The sequence below is a fragment of the Grampus griseus genome, assembly GCF_964374135.1.
Source record: "Grampus griseus genome assembly, chromosome: 8".
NCBI lineage: Eukaryota > Metazoa > Chordata > Mammalia > Artiodactyla > Delphinidae > Grampus > Grampus griseus.
In genome coordinates, this window is record NC_139002.1 from 100,427,046 (window position 1) to 100,447,492 (window position 20,447).

The 20,447-nt window shown below is 52.5% G+C and overlaps 2 protein-coding genes across 2 annotated transcripts in view; one reads left to right on the forward strand and one right to left on the reverse strand.

The window, feature by feature from the left end:
• Positions 1–502: 502 nt before the first annotated feature.
• LOC309826026 (pepsin A-4-like) lies at positions 503–9,084 on the forward strand (the record flags this gene model as incomplete). The annotated part of the gene is made up of 9 exons (XM_082659965.1): positions 503–558; positions 998–1,157; positions 3,112–3,229; positions 3,695–3,813; positions 4,513–4,712; positions 6,236–6,352; positions 7,506–7,650; positions 7,744–7,842; positions 8,935–9,084. The coding sequence occupies 9 exons, from the start codon at positions 503–505 to the stop codon at positions 9,082–9,084; spliced, it is 1,164 nt and encodes a 387-aa protein (XP_082516091.1).
• A 7,473-nt stretch (positions 9,085–16,557) lies between these two features.
• Positions 16,558–20,447, reverse strand: part of VWCE (von Willebrand factor C and EGF domains) — a gene marked incomplete at its 5' end in the record, with an annotated part of 30,053 nt that continues 26,163 nt past the window's right edge. Inside the window, one exon of the mRNA XM_082660506.1 lies at positions 16,558–17,261. Coding sequence (XP_082516632.1) covers positions 16,630–17,261 — 632 coding nt within the window. The 3' untranslated portion in view covers positions 16,558–16,629. The remainder of the gene's footprint in view (positions 17,262–20,447) is intronic.

A 20,447-nucleotide genomic window follows, 5' to 3' on the forward strand; every position in this document is an offset into this window, starting at 1 on the left:
AATGTGTCCTGAGTCCCAAACTACGGACCTATGAACGTGCTTGAGGAAGCAGCTTCAGGGACACGGCCTATCACTGAAAGGACTGCTGCTCTCCGAGAACCCCAGCTGTCTGTCCCATCAGGACAAATCGGGGTGCCTGGAGCTCCTCTGACATGTGTTCAATGTTAAGTTCACTTTGGACCAATTTCGTCAAAATATTCGACTTGTCAAGTTTGGATGCATTCTATTATTTAAGAAATAAGCCTGCTTTCTGCAGGGCCACCCCAACCCAGGATGCGGTTACAGTGGAAAGCTACTCAACTGGAAACTTCCCAGAACATGGCTCAGGGCAGGGACAATCTTATCAGGAAACTTTCTGTTTGGGGTGAGGGTAAAGAGTGACGTTTAGCGGCTGATAAGGCCATGCCTGAGGACTTGGACTGTATATAAGGAGCGGCTCCTTCCTGCTGCTGTATCGCTTCCCATCTTCCCACCTCTGGAGTCTTGGGAGCCAGGAAGAACCATGAAGTGGTTGCTTCTCCTTACCTTGATAGCGCTCTCCGAGTGCACCTCCTACAAGTGAGTCTGGGGGACGCTCTGCACGAACAGCAGCTTCCCAGGGGCTATTTCCCTTTGCTGCCCTTCCCACTGCCTTTCTTTCCTCCCGTATTTCTCCTCTTCCCTCTTCCCTTCCTCCTCTCTCTTCGACCGTCCCAAGCCTCCCCTCTCTGCTCATCTGGGGACACAGCACGGCAGACGTGGTCAACAGCCCAGAGCCTCCAGTCCAGCCCGGGCTGGGTCCGCAGCTCCAGCACTGGGCCGGGTGACTTTGGGCAACCACGTACCCTCTCTGCATTCCTGTGCCCCAAATGGGAGCAACTCCCCTCTCGACTTCCTTCTTCCGCTCTTGAGCCAGCTTTGTTTTCCTTCCAGGCCTTCCACGGCACCCCATGAGCAGGCCCCTTGGCTAATTACTCTTCTTCCTCCAAACCATCTGTTTGCAAATGCTCCGCCACAGGGTCCCGCTCACCAGAAAGAAGTCCTTGAGGCAGAAACTGATCGAGAATGGCAAGCTGAAGGACTTTCTGCAGAATCACCAGTACAACATAGGCAGCAAGTACTTTCCCTCGGAGGCCACCACCTTGATGTCCGACCAGCCCCTTCAGAACTTCCTGGATGTGAGTGTGTGGGCAGGCAGTGGGTCAGCTCCAAGGACTTGGCCCAGTGGAGAGAAGGGGGTCCCAGGAGTCTGGGAAGATGCGCCAGCACTCCAAACCCCCAGGCAGCAGTAAGCCAGGGATCTGCTCCCTGGATCTCAGAGGCCCAGGGAGGGCAGGAAAACTCACAGTCAGAGTTGCTGCTCTCGTTCATTCATTCATTCGCCCATCCAGTGCTTACATGGATGGAGCACCTTCTATGTGTCAGGCACTGTGCTGGGCCCAGAGAAGCAGCAGTGAATGAACCTCAGGGAGCCCACAATCTAGTAGGAGAGCCTCACAAAACGTAACAAGTATAACCAGGCTGAGGCCATGCCGTGAACGTGACACACTGAGTGTGCTGCAGGTGGTGGGCAGGGACACCTCTCTGGAGCAATGAAGAGACAGCGGGGGTTCCAAGAGGACAGGAGAGGGTCCCAGAGAGTGGGGCAACTTGCACTAGACCCTGTGACACTGGGGAGCAGAGTGTATTTGAGGAAAGGAAGCCAGTGTCCATTTTCAAAGCGAGGTCTGCGGGGGTCAGTGGGTGGGCCAGACCAGAGTCTGGGATAAGGGTCTGCAGCCTAACTGCCACCGCATCATTTTAACTAGGGAATTTCAGGACGATCCCTTTGACTCTTCTGTTTGGGACGCAAATCCCTTCAGTAGAGAGTGTGTCCCCTGTGTGGAGGCCAAGGTTAGGAAGCAACGCTGCCTCTCGTTAAGAGCTTAGCCTGTGAGATTTGCCAGACCTGGAGCAAATCTAGGGTCTAAAGCTTCTGAGCCATGGGACCTTGGGCAAGTCATTTAAGTTCTCTGAGTGAGACTCAGCTTCCTCGCCCGTAAGACAGAACCATTACTATCTACCGTCAGAGGCTTGTTTCAAGTAATTCATGCAATAATGTAGGTGTGGGGGTTTTTTGCTTATTTGTTTGTTTGTGGAGTGCTTAGCACAGGGCCTGGCCCTTGGTAAGAGCTTTTTCAAAGCTTGATAAATTGAGCCCCTTTGTTCACTTGACAAATATTTACGAAGCGCCTCCCCTGTGTCAGAGGCTCTCTGCCAGGAGCTGGGGAAACAATGGTGACTGAGCAAAGATCCTGGAGCTTATATTCTAGAGGACAAATAAGAGACAAACAAATAAGAATGTAAGATAATTCCAGGTAATGACAAATGCCACAAAGAAAAATTAATTAATTAGAGTAAGGGGAAGAAGAAGAAGGGGACAGGGGCGAATTTAGACATAGTAGTCAGGGAGGGCCTCTTGGTGCAGATGACATTTGACTAGAGCACGGAAGGACTGATGAGAAGATCTAGAGTAAACATTTTCCTAGCACAAGGGATAGCAAGTGCAAAGGCCCTGGGATGGGAATGAGCTGGTCATCAAAGAGCCACATCAGCGTGGCTGGGACAGAGCTGGCAAGGGAGAGACTGCAGCCACTAAGAGTAAAAAGCCTGAGGACACCTTTTCTTGAAACCCATTGCACGCACCTAGATTTAGGAATAAGATATCTCAAGGGGTCTCCGCCTTTAGGTGGGTGACTTGTTTATCTCCCCTTCAACAACTTAACGAAAAAGCACTTAAGCATTTACTCGGCTGGGTGCTGTCAGGTTCCAAGCCCGTCCGAGAGTGTACGTTCTCTAGGATGGCAAGACTGAGACACTCGAGGCAAGAGGGGACAGCACATTATTATTGGGCGTTAACGAGGATTGGGAGAGAATAGTCAGTGGGTGACAGGAGAGCAATAGGGGAAGACTTCAAGGAGCAGGGGGCACCAGGCTGGGCCTTAAAGGATGGATACACTGGAGAGAGAGACAAAGGCAAGGAGGCCAGTGAAGGGGAAGGCGGGAGGGGGCCGAGATGACCCAGAGACAGTCCCCGGGGAGGCCGGGCTGCGGAGTCCCCCGTCACTGAGCTATGCTGCCCCACCCTGGCAGATGGAGTACTTTGGCACCATCAGCATTGGGACCCCCGCCCAGGACTTCACCGTCATCTTTGACACTGGCTCCTCCAACCTGTGGGTGCCCTCCGTCTACTGCTCCAGCGTTGCCTGCAGTGAGTGCCCCCCCGCCCTCTCTGGGCCCCCAGCACCAAGTCACCTAGGAGCCCTGAACACTCAGGGGCCTCAAATAGGTCCGATTTCAAGCCTGCCGGGGTGACTCAGGGACCCACTCAACAGGCATTCACTGAGCGCTTACCATGTGCCAAGCACTAGGCTTAGGTGCCCTGGGAGGTGAAGGGGCGAATCACACGTGGTTCCAGCCCGCAGAAATTTCAGTCCAACGGCAGAGAGAGTGTGAAGCTGCCCGTCACCATGGGCAGCCGTGGGCCTGCTCCACTCGGCGTTCACCCGGGGGGTCCTCGGGAGGGCCTTCAGTCAGTGAGGTGGTTAGCCAGATGAGTTCACTTTCTCCTCCAAAGCCCCGCCCAGAACCAAGGCACCCACCAAGGAAGACGCCCCCAGCCCGTGACGCTGGCTCAGCTTTTGAAGTTTGACAATGTCTCTTCTTGCCCTCACAGCCAACCACAACCGCTTCAACCCTAAAAAGTCCTCCACCTTCAAGAGCACCAGCGAGACGGTCTCCATTGCCTATGGTACCGGCAGCATGACAGGCATCCTTGGATACGACACAGTCCAGGTGAGCCCCCGCTGGCCAGCACCTCATGCTGCCCGGCCCTGGGGCCAGCTTCCAGGGATAGCACACGGCCCCCCGAATCAGCTCATTCAAGCAACACGGGTCTCGGTGATCCCAAAAGTAACCTGATTAGGGCACGCGGAAAGTGGCAGAGACACCACAGATGTTTCTAGCGGAGGAGCAGCAGGGGTAAGGGGGTGGGTGCCTGGAGCCAGAAGCCATCCTCAGGGTCACCCAAGCTGAATGCTATGGAGGGGGCAGCGAGAAGGGAGAAAGTGCCTCAGTTCTCTTTTAGCACCTCCTCTTCTTCCTCCTCCCCCCAACCCACAGCCCCCTCGAGTCACAAAATCTCCACAAGCACCCCCATTTTCCAGGGCACAGCAGGGGTCAAGGGCTCTGATTTGCCTGGGGTCTGCTTTGCACCCGATCCTCAGAAACACAAACACACGGTGACCATCTGTTCCGCAGCAAATTCTCACACCAAGTTGCAGACGGTGCCCATCTGGAGATCAGCCTCGACTGTCACCTCCAGTGGAACAACAAGCATTCCCAGGGATAATCCCTCTCCTCTCCTTCCAGCCTGATGCCCCGGAAGCCAAGTCCTACACGAAATGAACCAGGGATGCTCTGGGCCCGGGGCTGGCAGCCCGCAGTGCTCAGTCAGCACAAGCTGGTTATGAACACCTTGGTTTCCCCACCCAGGTTGCAGGCATCTCTGACACCAACCAGATCTTTGGCCTGAGTAAGACAGAGCCCGGCTCCTTCCTGTACTATGCTCCCTTCGACGGCATCCTGGGCCTGGCCTACCCCAGCATCTCCTCCTCCGGGGCCACCCCTGTTTTTGACAACATGTGGAACCAGGGTCTGGTTTCCCAAGACCTCTTCTCCGTCTACCTGAGCAAGTAAGTTAGGCAAGGAAGTTGCGGTCACCTGGTCCAGCAGGGGGCTGTCGAAGGCTGGGTGGGCTGGAGAGAGTCTTGGCAAGCCGGGGATCGGAAAGGTCAATGTCTGAGGCTCTCTAAGGTATATCTTTGGAGAGAATGGTGCCAAAGTCCTCTCTGATGAACCATCTTCATTCGTCTTATTTTACTAGCGAGAGTCTTGTCACCTTGCCTCACCCAAGTGAGGTATCATTCGCCATTTGCTCTCCTGAAGACCACCGTTTAAAGTGAATCCATGTAAAAGTGGGGCCAAAAGTCCATCGCAAAAAATGAAAAGAAGATTTGATGGGGACTTACATCTTGAACAGTGAAACTTTTAAATGATGAAAGCAAGTTTCTTTCATTAGTTAACAAAATCTAGGTTCCAGGTGTGACGATGAGTTAATTCCAAGAATAAGGCATAACAAAGTCTTGATTTTCGCTGAGTAGAAGTTTATGCCAGAATGTCTGAGGGTGTGTCCTCGACTTTCCCAAGACACTCGACTTTCCTCTGACATTCACGTCCTTCTCTTTTGAAGCGATTTGTCACCATCGATGTGCTTCCCTTTAGTTACTGACTGTTCTGCTATCATCTCCTTGTGTCACAGGTGCTGTCAGATGTTTATAGGGGAGGCAGGGTGGGGTTAGGTGAGCTGGGGTCACGTTCTGTCCGTGTCCAGTTCTTCAGTGATTAATTTCTTATTGTCACCTACGTTTGTTTCCCTATCTAACCGAAAACCGCAGAGATTCGGACAATGAATATTCCAGTAACCAGGACTCCTGCAGTTTACGGCGGGAGGGCCCTTTTATCCTTTTTTCCTCTTGGCCACTTGATATTCAAGTTTCAGCTCTTAAACATAACCTGCTTTTATGGGCACTTAGATATGTCACACGGAGCCGACTAGAACAGAGCTTCTCAATCTCAGCACTACTGACATCTTTGGACCAGATGACTCCTTGCTGTTGGGGGCTGTCCTGGGATGTCTGGCAGTCTCCCCGGCCTCTACCTACGAGACACCAGGGGCTCCCCCGACCCCCGCCCAATCATGGCAATCAAAAACACCTCCAGACGTTGGCAAACCATGAACGACTCTATCAAGGCCTTAAGAGCAGACACTGTCATTCATTCATTTCTCTTGAGGTCCCCACAGCAATGAGAGAGAGTATTTGGTGGAAACCACACCACCCTTCGGAACCAGAAAGACCTGGGCTCTAATCTTGGTTTTGCGGCTCCCTGGCTGTGTGACCTAGGGCACATTGCCTCACCTCTCTGAGCCTCAGTTTCCTCACTGTAAAATAGAAATAATAATAACAATAGTGACTATGGCATGGATCTTGGTGTGAGGATTACAGGAAGCCCTGTGGGTCGTACACTCTGCATGGCTCCTGGCAAGAGTCCGATCAAGAGTAGCTCTTAGAATGCCCACAGTTTATATGTTCAGTCGAATGAGTGAATGAATGAGTGAACAACTGAATTCCTGCCTTTTCCCCTCCACTTTCCATAGAGATGATGAGAGCGGCAGCGTGGTGCAGTTCGGTGGCATCGATTCTTCTTACTACACGGGAACCCTGAACTGGGTGCCTGTTTCTTATCAGGGTTATTGGCAGATCACCGTGGACAGGTGAGGTCACCATGGATGGGCGATATCCTGGCATGGGCCCCAGACCCCATTTCTTTACAGACTCATAGTTAACTAAGAATTCCAGGATCCCCCTGGAACAGGCGGCACAGGGAAACGTGCTCCAGGAAGAGAAGGCGGAAGTTGGCCGAGCCAGAGAGACCCTGACAAGGGCACGTCACGGGAGGAAGAGTGCTGTCAGGAACCCCCAGACACTCTGCAAGGATGAGACAGCCACTCCCCTTCTGAGCAGGGAGGCAGGACAATCTACCAGCATCCCTGGGGAGAGGGGAGGACCCCCCCCTGTCCATACATCTCGGCCTTTAGGGTACCTGTCCCTTTTGGTCTAGGATCAGGGCAAAACAGCAGAGAAGTTGTTTCAAACCATTTCCTCCCACTTTCCCCTTCAAATCCTGTCTGCCCCCAGGCAGCCTCACCCTCTGGCTGCTCTGCCCCCAGCTGGCCTCCTAGGGTGACCCATCGCCCAGGTTTGCCCAGGAGTGAGCAGTCTCTCGGGATGCCAGTCTTTCGGTACTAAAACCAAGACAGTCCTAGGCAAACTGGGACAGGCTGGTCACCCTACGTCTGCCCCAGCCATGCTAACATCCCATCAGTGCCTCAAACTCCCACCCCTGCTCCCCTTGGGTCTAGAACAGGGCAGTCAGGGCTGGACTTACCTGGCCATCACTCCAGTGTCTCCATCACTCCCCACCCTGTGTCCCCTCTACCTGTGACGCCCTCCTCCAACTCCTCACTCCCTAGCAGCCTCTGGGCGTCTGCTTCCCTGAGAAGCCTTCCCGGGTTGCTGCACACTGCCGCCCTCACCCTGGCTTGTGTTCCCGTTCCCTTGCCGTACGCTCTGCCCAGCCCGCTCAACTTATCTTTCCAGCCAGAGTGGAATCTCCCTGTGGTCAGATACCGTGCACCCATCTTCTCTGGCTTTGCATCTCCCGTGCCTAACACAGAGTAGGCACTCAGTAAATATTTGTGGAACACGCGAATGCATAGAATGAATGAGTGTGTGAATGAGAGAAGCTGAAATTTTATGCATCGGCCAATGGATGGGGAAGAGGGACCCTCCAGGGTCACCTGGTGCCTCCTTGGGAGACGTACCCCCTGGGGGCTCCAGGGACCCTGACTTGCATCTCAACCTCAGCATCACCATGTCTGGAGAGCCCATCGCTTGCATGTCTGGCTGCCAGGCCATCGTTGACACCGGTACCTCTCTGCTGTCCGGCCCGACCAATGCCATTGCCAACATCCAGAGCTACATTGGAGCCAGCGAGGGTCCCTACGGCAACGTAAGTCCAGCACTGACCGCCCTGTTCTAGACCCAGACGGTGGACCTGCCACACAGGAGGGATGAAAGCCTTTCTAATCCTCACTCTTTCCAGATGGTGATCAGCTGCTCCGCCATCGACAGCCTTCCCGACATTGTCTTCACAATCAACGGTGTCCAGTACCCTGTTCCCGCAAAGGCCTACGTCCTGCAGGTAAGGGGGCTCTGAGCCTTCCACCTAGATGTGCCTGCACAGCACGTGGCCACATACTCCCCCTTGGCACAAGGGCAAGTGCACTTCCACAAGCTGGAGCTAACATCTGCTCTGGACAGCCTCCGGAGAAAAAGAACACTTCAAAAATAAATGCATGAATGAGAATTGGGATGCAACACCCCCAGGGGGAAAAAGCAAGGCAAGGGCTGATGGCGTGAAAAGAGGATTTTTAGTGGGACACCAGAGTCCAAGCTCTGGGTCTCAATTACTAGCCCGTAGATACTGAGCAAGTTACAACCTTCCTTAGCCTCAGTTTCCTCATCTAAAAGCTAGAGCTTTCCCCACGCTCAGGGTGTGGTTCGGGTAATCACGCGAGATTGGCCACATCAAAGCTATGAAGGGTTGGGCAGATAGAAATCACAGCTTCCACAGGGTAAGGGCTTATGATGCTCCTACTGCCTCTACCAAATAAAAATCTTTAGGCAGAGGAGCCACAGGAAAATTCTGCCTTCGATTACAGTGCCGGATGGAAAACTAGTTTTGCCCAGTGGGTCGATGTCATTCAGCAAGAAATAGGGAGGCCCAGGCCCCTCCCCCGGGGATGCTGATTAATTAGGAGGGGGTGGGGCCTGAGCCATGGTGGGAGGTGGGGCCCGGGGGGGGGAGGGGGGGGGTGTCAAAGCTCCACAGGTGATTCTAATACAAGCCCAGGTTGCTGGCCCAGTGACTCAGTGAATGAAAAGGACTAACAGCTGATCCGCTTTGCCACTGGTCAGGATCAGAATAATGAGAAAAGGCTGCGTCACCAGGGCTTCCAAAATCCTTCCCCGCAGCTGAGTTCTCCCTAAAGCCCTTAGCTGCGATGCTGACGTCAGGGTGTATGCATCTGCCGGAAACCCTGGATAATGTCTGGTAATCCCTGGGAACCAAGAGTGCAGTAAGCCGCTTATACAGGCAGACGCCAGGCCAGGGAGAGCCAGGAGGCTCCTCCTTGCACGTACCTGGCAGGGGACCACGGCCCTGGATGCTCACACCCCAGCGCCTGTCACTGCTGGGTCCGTGTCCCAGCTCCAGTTTCATTCTTTCCTCCAGAACCAGGGAAGCTGCATGAGCGGATTCCAGGGCATGAACATCCCCACCTTCTCCGGAGAGCTCTGGATCTTGGGTGACATCTTCATCCGCCAGTACTACACCGTCTTTGACAGGGCCAACAACCAGGTCGGCCTGGCTCCCGTGGCCTGAGCCCGAGTCTTTCCGGCCACTTCCCAGGAAGATCCCGCCCTAGTTTCTGTCCCTGTTGGTCCTTCGATGTAGATAATTCTCCTGATTGTTCTTCCTCTGGGATCGTGGAGGTGGAATCTTGGCCCTGTTCCCTGTCACACCAATAACGTAGAATAAATCATAACCTCCTGGAAAATGCTTTATGAGGTTGCGTCTCTTTGTCAGTGTTCCCCTTTACATCACTGGGGTCAGAATGCCAGGGCAGGGGGACAGAACTGACCACATCCATTTGGACAGCACCAAACACGGTGACAGTGGCAGCACACTCTTTGTAACAGAGCCGGCAAGATGAATGGGCCTCGGTTGGGCCAGCTGGGAGCATCATACAAAGAGTTGGGGACCAGAAATGCCAGGCCCGTTGCCTCCTCATAGAAGAGAGCACCTGAGTTCTTGGTTGAGGGAGTAACTTCTTATTTTTCCCAAAGCCAAGAAGAGATAAGGAGAAAAGGAAAAAGATTAAGGAGAGGGGCCCACTGATGGGTGACTTCCTAAGTAGGGCAGGCAGGGTAGGAATGACCGTGAGACATGGGCCAGAGTGGTGAGAGAAGCTGACACCCCAAAACCTACCAGGCTGTTTTGTGATGAGCTGGTTGATGCAGACTAACCCTTGGGAGCCCCTCCATACTCTGGGTGCAAGACACCAAGCTGATCCGTTTCCCCATTGGTGATTGAAAGAGGATGGTTTTCCATTCCCCAAGGAGAGGTTGAGAGAGGGAGCTGACACGCCGTCAGCAAACCTGCCCTAGAAAGGTAGCCAGGAAACATCTAGAGCAGCAGTTCTCAGAAGGGGTTTTGGTAGCAAAATGTTCAATGAAAAAGTTTCAAAATAAGTATGCAAGAGGCTACGTTCTAGGCCCTTCTTCAAGGTTCACAAGGCACAGTTCCCAATCAAAGGCTCTGAGAACTCCTGCCGCAAAGCGATCTGTTTCACTTTGACTCAGTTCAGCTTGATCTCAGTTCCTCTTCTGCTGGTCAACCTATTCCAGCCCTGTGCTCCTCGGCGTGCACGTTGGAAGAATTCCCATAGCGCCTGCTTCTGCTGGGTTCCAGGCTGTCCGCTGGAGATACCGGCCTGAGCGCTGGAGCTGGGCCTCCCTGCTGAGGCGGACTGACTTCTGGGTGCCCAGAACAAGATGGCTTTAGGAACTCTTGTCACATCATCCCCCAATTTGTAATTTGTCACATAAATACAAGATATTAGGCTCAAGGAAGGGTGAGGTGAGCTCTTCCTACCCAATGCTCCAGGTCTTCCCAATGTCACTTATACCCTATCTAGCTGCGCAATCTTTTTAAATCATAAATTTGATCACAACCCTCCCTTGCTTCAAACCTTTCATTAATGCTCTGCAATTGCACTTGGAATAAGACATTATATCTTTGGTGTGGCTTCAAGGCCCTGCATGCTCTGGTCCCCATGGACCTTCCCTGTGTCACCTTAATCCCTCTTACCCTAAGCTCCCACCTCCCTGGCCTTCGCCCACCTCCACAAATACCCAAGTTCTTCCCCACCTCCAGGCCTTTGCACACACTGTTCCCTTTGCTTGCTGTTCCCTTTTTCTTGACCTGCTAACTCCTAGCATCCTGCAGGTGTCAGCTCACACATCAATTCCCTGTGAAGCCCTCCCTGACCACCCTCTCATGGGGTGGTCCTGCTTTCCTTTATGGCACTGGGCACAGCTGGAGATGATGACTCAGTGGGAGTGTTTGTGTCAGATCCACCAAGGCAGAGACTGTGATCATTTAACTGTTGAAGCCCCAGCAGCAAGAGCAGGGCCTGGCACATTGGAGGTGCTCAATAGATATTTGCTGACTGAGTGAAGGATTCAAAAAAAAATTCTTTTTTTGACCGCACCGCGCAGCTTGTGGGATCTTAGTTCCCTGACAAGGGATCGAACCTGTGCCCTCAGCAGTGAAAGCATGGAGTCCTGACCACTGGACCTCCAGGGAATTCCCTCAAGATAACTTTTTAAAAGGAAACAACTAGGATAAGATGAAAGAGTGGATCTGATTTGAGAGAGGCCATGGTTAAGACCACAGATGGGGGACTTCCCTGGTGGCTCAGTGGTTAAGAACCCGCCTGCCAATGCAGGGGACACAGGTTCAAGCCCTGGTCTGGGAAGATTCCACATGCTTCAGAGCAACTAAGCCCGTGTGCCACAACTACTGAAGCCCGCATGCCTAGAGCCCATGTTCCACAACAGGAGAAGCCACCACAATGAGAAGCCCGCGCACCGCAACAAAGAGTAGCCCCTGGTCTCCGCAACTAGAGAAAAGCCCACGCGCAGCAACAAAGACCCAATGCAGCCAAAAATTAATTAATTGATTTTTTTTAAAAAAGACCACAGATGGGTACACTGTCACCCCCACTCACATTCTGTCCTAGTCATACTTGGTCATGGGACCAGCAGGTGGATTCTCAGGCTTCTGGGGATGAATTCCATGATGTCCTGGCTCTTTGCTGTGTTTGTGTTTCTGCTGTTTCCCCAGCACCTCCCGTGCCCCAGGCAGTATTCTAGGCTCCAGGGATGCACCATCCCCTCCCCCGACCCCGTGTTCCCCCTTCTCAGCCCCTCAACCCTGGGATTCTTGGATCCAGACAGAATCTAAAAAGAATCCCCATTAGCTCATATACTAGAAAGCCGCACGCTAGCATATCTGATCTGACACTTTGCTCCACAAGGTAAGGTGGATTCACATTCCTCCTCTACGGTCTCAGGCCTCTTCCCCACCCATCTTTCCCCATTTCCTGAGGGCCTCAGGGGTCTAAGCTCAGTTCAATCCATCTTTTCCACTCATACTTGTCCAGGAGTGGTTTTAGTGTTTTTTGTTTTTTTGGGTTTTTTTGCTGCACCACACAGCTTGCAAGATCTTAGTTCCCCAACCAGGGATTGAACCCCGGCCCACGGCAATGAAAGCGCCGAGTCCTAAGCACTGGACCGCCGGGGAATTCCCCAGAAGTGTTATTTTATTTTATTTATTTTTTTTTGGGGTACGCAGGCGTCTCACTGTTGTGGCCTCTCCCGTTGCGGAGCACAGGCTCCGGACGTGCAGGCTCAGCAGCCATGGCTCACGGGCCCAGCCGCTCCGTGGCATGTGGGATCTTCCCGGACCGGGGCACGGACCCGCGTCCCCTGCATCGGCAGGCGGACTCTGAATCACTGCGCCACCAGGGAAGCCCCCCAGGAGCGTTATTTTCATCTCATATGTCTCTGCTCTGATCTGTGGAACCCAGGCCCTCCCGAACATGGACTCTTGCACATCGCTGGAGGGGGCATCCACGGGTACAACCCCTAAGGAGTGCCATTTGGCACTATCCATCTAAATGAGGAATGTGTTTACCTTTCGGCCCCGTAACTTCACTTCTGGGAATTTATCTTAAAGATAGACTTGCACACGTGCAAAATGATGTAAGGCCGAGGTTACTCTTTGTAGCATCTTTTGTAAGAGCAAGATTTGAAACGACCCAAATGTCCGCCCCCAGGGGCTGGTTAAATGACGTCTGCTGTGTGTGCACAGGAGCCTCTGCGCAGTTGTAAAGAGGAGAGAAATGAGGATGCTCGCGAAGGACTGGGACAGAAGGATCTCGAGAAGAGACCGTTAGGTGTAAAGCCACAAACTGAAACACAGGTGATAGCAGAGCCTCTGCTATTTCATCTTTGAATTATAAAGAAAATAAGACTTGCCTGCACATACATAAAGAAACAGAGAAAGGGTACCCGAGAACCAGACACCACAAAAGTGGTGGGGAGGGAAGGGGGAGCCTTGGTGGATGTGGGGTTGGGGAGACTCCTCGCTAAAACACTTTTATATATCTTTATTTCTAGTGATGGGATGTACTACACATTCAAAATAAGTTAATGAAAGGCATTTTTAAACCTCTGAACGTTTATCCTAACTAGAAACCTACTGTGGTTTATCCTCAAGCCCGTTTATCTGATAAACTCCAAAAGCAGGTCTCTTGAACCGGGTCCGATCATTTGGCCCGTCGGGAATTTCCTAGGTCCCGTGAAACTGACCCTGTGGAACAGGCTCCAGCCCACCGTCCCCGTCCTCTACTGCAGGGGTCCCCAAACCCTGGACCACGGACCGTAGCGCACGGCAGCGGGCGAGCGGCAGGCAAGAAGGCGAAGCCTCATCTTCCGCTTCCCATCACTCCCCATCTCTCCCGTCACCGCCTGAACCAACGCTCCGCTACCCCGTGGAAAAACCATCTTCCACGAAACCGGTCCCTGGTGCCAAACTGCTGGGGACCACTGCTCTCGTGCTTCCTAGAACCCGACATATGGACTCCTAGCTAGGGGGAAATGCAGGGTGTACTTCCCCAAGAACAAACACCCCGCACACACACACCTCCTTGTCGGAACCCAGGCCGCTAAGAATTCAGACCAGCTCATGCATTCGTTAAAAGCACTCTGTGCCCGGGAATTCCCTGGTGGTCCAGCGGTTAGGACTTGGTGCTTTCACTGCCATGAACCAGAATTCGATCCCTGGTCAGGGAACTAAGATCCCGCAAGCCGAGTGGTGTGGCAAAAAAAAAAAAAGCACTCTGTGCCCATCTAGGGTCTTGAAGGTGGTCCTCTGGCCTCCTGGTGCCAGTCAGTGCTGGGCAGGGGGCGTCACACTGGGGCTTACCGCCAACAGAACACGTTCTTACCAAGTTGGGTCCCACCAAGGCCTCCCAACATGTCACAATGGCACTGCCTACCCACGGGGTGGGGGGTCAGGGGGGTGGGGAGAGGGGCAGGAGAGCTCCGAGCTCCCCTCAATGGTCCTGAGAAGGGCCTGCGGTGACCACGGTGTGGCGAGAGCCCTGGCCCAGCCACGGGGTGCTCTGGAGGCAGCCCCTGCTCCTCCTCTCCAACCCCATGCCCCAGGTCTTCTTATGCCCAGAGCGAGCAGACAGGAGGCAGGCATGATCCTTGGGTGAGGCCAGCTGGACATGCTGGAGAGCCGGCAAGAGCCCATGAGCAAGAGAGGGACAAGAGTGGCGTCCTCAGGCCTTCGGGAGACAATTCCGAGGTGTGTGCTCCATGACCTCCCAGAGGGTCCGCAGGAGGAAGGGGTGCACGTTGCCCGTGGCAGGGACCCACTCTTTAACCAAAGCTGATTGGTTTTCTTCCCTTCTCTGTCTCCCTTCGCCCTCCCTCACCATGCTCTCTGGGTTCACCTTCCGGGGCAGCGACTCTCACCCAAATCTCTCTCTCTCTCCGGGTCTGCCCTTGGGGAGCTCAAACTAAGATACGGCCGTCTTGGCACCTTGAATAAACCGCAGCCATCAAGTGTCTCTCTGCAACTCCAACGGAACAAGCCAACCAAATGCGACTTGAAGGGGAAAAGCCCAGGCTGGGAGTCCAAATCCCAGAGCCCCCCTCCCAGATCAGCCTTCCTAGTCTGTGCAACCTTCGGACACTCTCCTGACCTCTCTGGGCTTCTGTGGTCTCAGCTGTAAGCGGGGAATGGGAGTGTCTCAGATAGTCATGTTTTTATACTTGGACCGACTTGAGGGAAGTGCCTACAGCTGTCCTCCCACCCCCCACCCCTCAGCCTCTTTTTTTTTTTTTTTTTTTATGGCCGTGCCGCGTTGCTTGCAGGATCTCGGTTCCCCGACCAGGGATTGAACCCAGGCTCTGGCAGTGAGAGTGCGGAGTCCTAATCACTAGGCCACCAGGGAACTCCCCACCCCAGCCTTTTATTTTTTTTAATGTTCAAAATGAACACTATTTACCTGAGTTCTGTGGAGAGGGGAGACTAGTATTAAAACTTGAATTGCATCCTTCGTTGAACAGAGGGATGGCGGTGAGAAAATCGGCACTGACGCTGAGCCTCTGCCATGTGGAGAGCTGGCTTGTGTGAGGAGCAGAGTCAATCAGTGTTCTACACTTTCATCCTGAAGTTAGATCCCAAGTGGCATCATGAAGCTGGGTGGGCTGCACAAGGTCACAAGCACAAAGCCCCGAGACTTACGGAGTCTGTATTATATGCTGTCATCTCAACTCCATGAGGAAGGACTGCTGTGAGCCCATTATACAGATGAGGGAACCGAGACCTAAGGTCTCACAGCTAGTCACAGCAAGTAGGGCTCAAACAGGGGTTTCACGGCACCCCAGCCCTCATCCAACCACACCCTTTGTGTCTTAACTGGTCTCTAAGTAAGGTGGTCTCTAAGTCCTTTGCATCCCTAAAGTCTTTGGTTTTCATGCTCCTAATTCCAAATTCATTATTCCTGCCATCCTGCTTGGATTAGGACCCCTCCCTACACTGACACCTGGGGCGGATAACCCAGATGGCCTTTGCAGCCAGTGCCCCCTGGGGACGCTCCCCGCTGGGATACACGGTGAGCATCAGGGCAGAGAAGAGGCAAGGGGAGGATGGCCTGGGCCAGCGTAGGCGCGGGTTACTCTGCAGCCCCCTTGGGTTTCAGGGATAGCAAGTTGGTGGCACGGTGACAGCATAGCTCTCTGTCTTCCACCCCCATCTCACTCTCCCCCATCAATGCTAGCACTGTCCTCTTTCCAGCTGTCATGGAAACTGGGCCACACCGTCCAGATGCCCCCTTCAGGACAGACGCATTTATTACCCCAGCCGCAGGGAAGGTTGTTGACTGACGGCTCTCAGCCACCAACCCTCACAGGGAACTGCCTTGGCTGACACCCCTTTCCTGGGCCCGCTTCCCACAGACAGAATTACTGGCCAACATGGGGGCACAATGCTCTGTCCCCTTGTCCCAACTCGGGCTGACTCTGAAGGCCAGCCCAGCCTCAGAGCTCCACAGGGGGTTGGCTGAGACCGTGCCACTGCCGGGCCCACCCCTGCCTCCTGCTTGCCTCCCTCGGCCCACAGATGTTAAAGCTAAGCACAGGCCCTAAGACTCCACCTGCCTACTATTCCCTCCTGGGGAACCCATCCGTCTTTTCCGGCCCCTCACTTCAGAAGTCTCCTAGCATCACAGGCCACCAGGTACTTACCTAAGACCCCTCCCCATCTAGCCCCAGGTCTCTGCAGGCTTTTCTCCTGAGCTGGGGGTTGAGGTGGGCACTAGCTCATCACCTGTGGGCTTGCAGTGACGTTTTCCCACCTTTCCAAAGGCGAGAAGTGAATGAGCAGGGCAGCCTGGGGGAGACCGAGACAGATTTTAATCAGGAAACCTCGGGTGAGGACACATGACAGCTGGTGGCACAATCTCAGTGGAATCCCAGGCCCCTCGGACCCTCCTGCTCCAGAGGAGGGACTCAGCTGCCCCAACCTTTCTCAGAAGACAGGCGGCCCACGCAGTCCAGGGAGGATGCTGACGGTGGAGAACGTGTTGCTGGAGTCTCACAACACATCCCAGATGCTTCTTGGGAGCAAGGCTACATCGGGCCCTGAGGGTTTTCCATCCCCGCCAGGGGTCCTGAAGGAGTCGGCAGCCTCACTGGCCCCCAGAGCCACCCTGCAAGCTCCCAGGGCCTCTGGCAGAGCCTTCTCTGTCTGGCGTCTCCCGGGCACGGCCCTGCAACGGAGTCCTGCTTACACTGTGGACTCCTCCTGTGAGGGCCCCATGGTGGGCTCCTGGGGGCCAGGGCTGGCCATGGCTGCAAGGGCTGCAGAGAGTCTGGAGGCGGCTGGAGAGAGCCTGCGAGGCCTGAGGATAGTGACGGGGGCCTCTGAGGGGCTGGGGCCCATCGTGGAAAGGGCTGAGGCTCTACGCCGGATGGTGGCAGGCAGAGAAGGCTGTCTGGATGCTGTGTGGGCCCCGGAGGCCGAGGACGAGGGCTCTGGAGTAACAGGAGGTGGCCCGGGAGCCCCGGGAGAGGCCGGAGGTAGAGAGGAGGCTCCTGGAGGGATTGAAGGCCCTGGTGAGGGCCAAGGGGGCTGGGAGGCCCCGGGCTCCCCTGGGAACATGCCCCCTGGCCCCAAAGGGGGTGAGGGTAAGGCCTGGGCTCCTGAGGGGCTCACAGGTATAGTCTGCATGTCAGACAGGTTTGTTCTCAGGAGGAGCTGGAGGAGCTGCAGCGCTGGCCTCCGAGGTGACACCGCTGGGGGCCCCGGGCAGGAGCTGCAGTTGAGCAGGGCCTCAGGGTCTCCACGGGGGGTCCGGGCCACTTTGCTGAGCTCAACGTCTCCACGAGGGGAGAGACCCCGGCTTTCTTCCAGGGAATCTAGAGAGGGGGCGGGGCAAGAAGATGCACAATGGTTCTCCCCCACGACTGAGGCAGGTCTGGGATGAGCTGCACCGAGGACAGTGCCCCAGCTCTGGCCCTTAAGGGTCCCTGTGCACCGGCCGTTGGGGTTGGGGGATCCCGCCGGCTCCTGTCTCCAGGAAAGGGAAGACCCAAAAGGAACCATGAGCAGAGAGAGACAGTTCACCAAGGCACTGGCTGTGTGACCTTGTACGAGGCACATAACACCCCTGGGCCTCCATTTCCCCACCTGTAAAATGGGCATCATAATAACAGTGATGACCACACAGGCCACGCAATGAGGACTGAATGAAACGGAGCCTGAGCGGTCTCAGCCTAAACCCAAATGTAAACTCTGGACTTTGGGTGACAATCACGTGTCAGAGTCGGTTCATTGATTGTAGCAAATGTACCATCTGGTGGGGGATGTTGACAGCAGGGGGCGCTGTGCGTGGGGCGGGGGCAGGGGGATTCGGGGAGCTGTCTGTACCTTCTGCTCGATTTTGCTGTGAACCTAAAAATGCTTTTAAAAAAAAAAGTCTATTGAAAAAATTTGCTTTTAAGTCTCAGCCTGGAGGCCAGCGCATCATAAGGGCTTAATCCATGGCGGGAGAACAAGGGAAGGAAGGAAGAATATTGGAGAAAGGTATGATCAGGGAGGAGACGGAGGCTGGTAAACACATTACAAACTGGAATGATTACATTTTAAAAATCATCAAAAGATAACCTATAACTTTTTTAAAAATTGTGAATCACCCTGCTGTACACCTGAAAGTTATATAATATTGTACATCAAATATACCTCAATTGAAATATATATATAAACCATCAAAAGGATAATCACAAAAACCACTTTACCAAAAACCACTGAATTGTGTAATTTGAGCGTGTGACTTACAGGGTGTGTGAATTATATCTCAAGAAAGCTGTTCTTTTTTTTTTTAATTATCAAAAGGAAACAATTCACCTCGTATTTCAGTAAAAAGCATTTCTTCTTAAAACAAGTTCACACATGGTGAACGCAGCTGAGGCAGGTGCCCCAGGAGAAGGAGGTGGGCTCTGCATCTCATCTCTTTGGGCCTCAGTTTCCCCATCAGGAGGCAGGAGAGCAGAATGGGAACGAGCATGGGGTGAGGAATCAGAGAGACCTGGCCCTGAGTCCGACGACACTACCACCTAGAACGTGGCCTTAAAGTCAGAAACTTGGGAATTCCCTGGCGGCCCAGTGGTTAGGACTTGGCACTTCCACTGCATGGGGCCCGGGTTCCATTCCTGGTTGGGGAACTAAGATCCCATAAGCTGTGCGGCACGGCCAAAAAAAATTTTTAAATAAATAAATTCTTTTTAAAAAGACAGAAACTTAACTTCTCTGAGCCTCCATTTCCCCATCTGCAAAATGGAGACAATAAGAGCACCCATGCATAAACATTCCTGGGGCATTTAAATGAACAAAATAGCCACCGGTAAGGTACTTTATGGACATGTTAACCCGGAAAAATTAAATTCAAAACACACAGTGTAGAGTCGGTGGGCATATGGGGCACCAGCTACGTCTCTGTAAGTTTCCCCTTTCTCTAGGACCCCATCTGGTAACCTGCTGTCATGCCCTAGGAGTCACCAAACCACTCCCGACACCCCGTGACCTAGTTACTGCACCTATTAACCACAGGGTCTGAATGCAACTCACAAAATTTGAAAACAAAAGTTGTCTGACCAAAGATTTTTCACAGTGGGTCCACTATGGATAGAAAAAAAAAAAAAAAAAAGAGGAAAAAAGAAACCACCTAAATGTCAACCAAAAAGGGAAGGGGTAAGCAAACCATAGTATTTGGGAGCGTTTTTAAATGGCCAGCTGTGGGCTACATCAATATTTTGAAACTGTGTGTTACAGTAGGTTGTCCATGTCCTGTTTATACCTCTGCAAAAAGATCCACATGAACAAACACTCATGATAGAGAGAGACGAACAGATGTGAATCATTTTCAGGAGTCAATGTAGCAGAGTAGCTAAAAGCATTGACTCTGGGCTCAAATCCTGGTTCTACTGCCAACCAGCTGTGTGACCTTGAGCACCTCACTTCACCTCTCTGTGCCTCAGTTTCCTCAGCTGGAAAATGGGGATGCTAATAGTATCTATCACAAAGAGTTGCTGTGAAAATGAAATAAGACGTCTGAAAACAAACAGATGGCCAACAGGGACATGAAAAGATGCTCAACATCACTAATCATCACGGAAATGCAAATCAAAACCACAATGAGATACCACCTCACAGCCGTCAGAATGGCCATCATCACAAAGACAAGACACAGCAACTGTTGGTAAGGAAGTAGAGAAAAGGGAACCCTCGTGCACTGTTGGTGGGAATGTAAACTGGTGCAGCCACGGTGGAAAACAGTATGGAGGTTTCTTAAAACACTAAAAATAGAACTACCATATGATCCAGCAATTCCACTACCGGGTATATATCCAAAAAAAAAAGGAAAACACTAATTCAAAAAGATATATGCACCCCAAGGTTCATTGCAGCATTATTTACAATAGCCATGACATGGGGACAACCTAAGTGTCGATCGACAGATAAAGATGGATAAATACGTGGTGTGTATATACATATACGCGATGGAATATTATTCAACCACAAAAAAGAATGAAACCTTACCATTTGCAATAACGTGGATGGACCTAGAGGGTATTATGCTAAATGAATAAATCAGAGAAAGATAAATACCATATGATCTCACTTATATGCGGAATCGTTTTTTTAAAAAAAAAAACTGAGCACACAGATATTGAGAACAGGTTGGTGGTTGCCCAAGGTGGGAGGAGAGGGGTGGGCAAAATGGCTGAAGGGTCAAAAGGCACAAATTTTCAGTTACAAAATAAATAAGTCATTGGGATATAATGTACAGCATGGTGACTATTGTTAATAATACTGCATTGAAATACTATACCTGAAAGTTGCTAAGAGATTAGATCATAGAAGTTCTCATCACAGGAAAAAAATATTTTGTAACTATGTGGGGTGACAGATGTTAACTAGACTTACTGTGGTGATCATTTTGCAATATATACAAGTTTGAATCTTTATGTTGTACACCTGAAACCAATATAATGTTACATGTCAATTACACCACAATTAAAAAAAAAGAAATAACATTCAATACA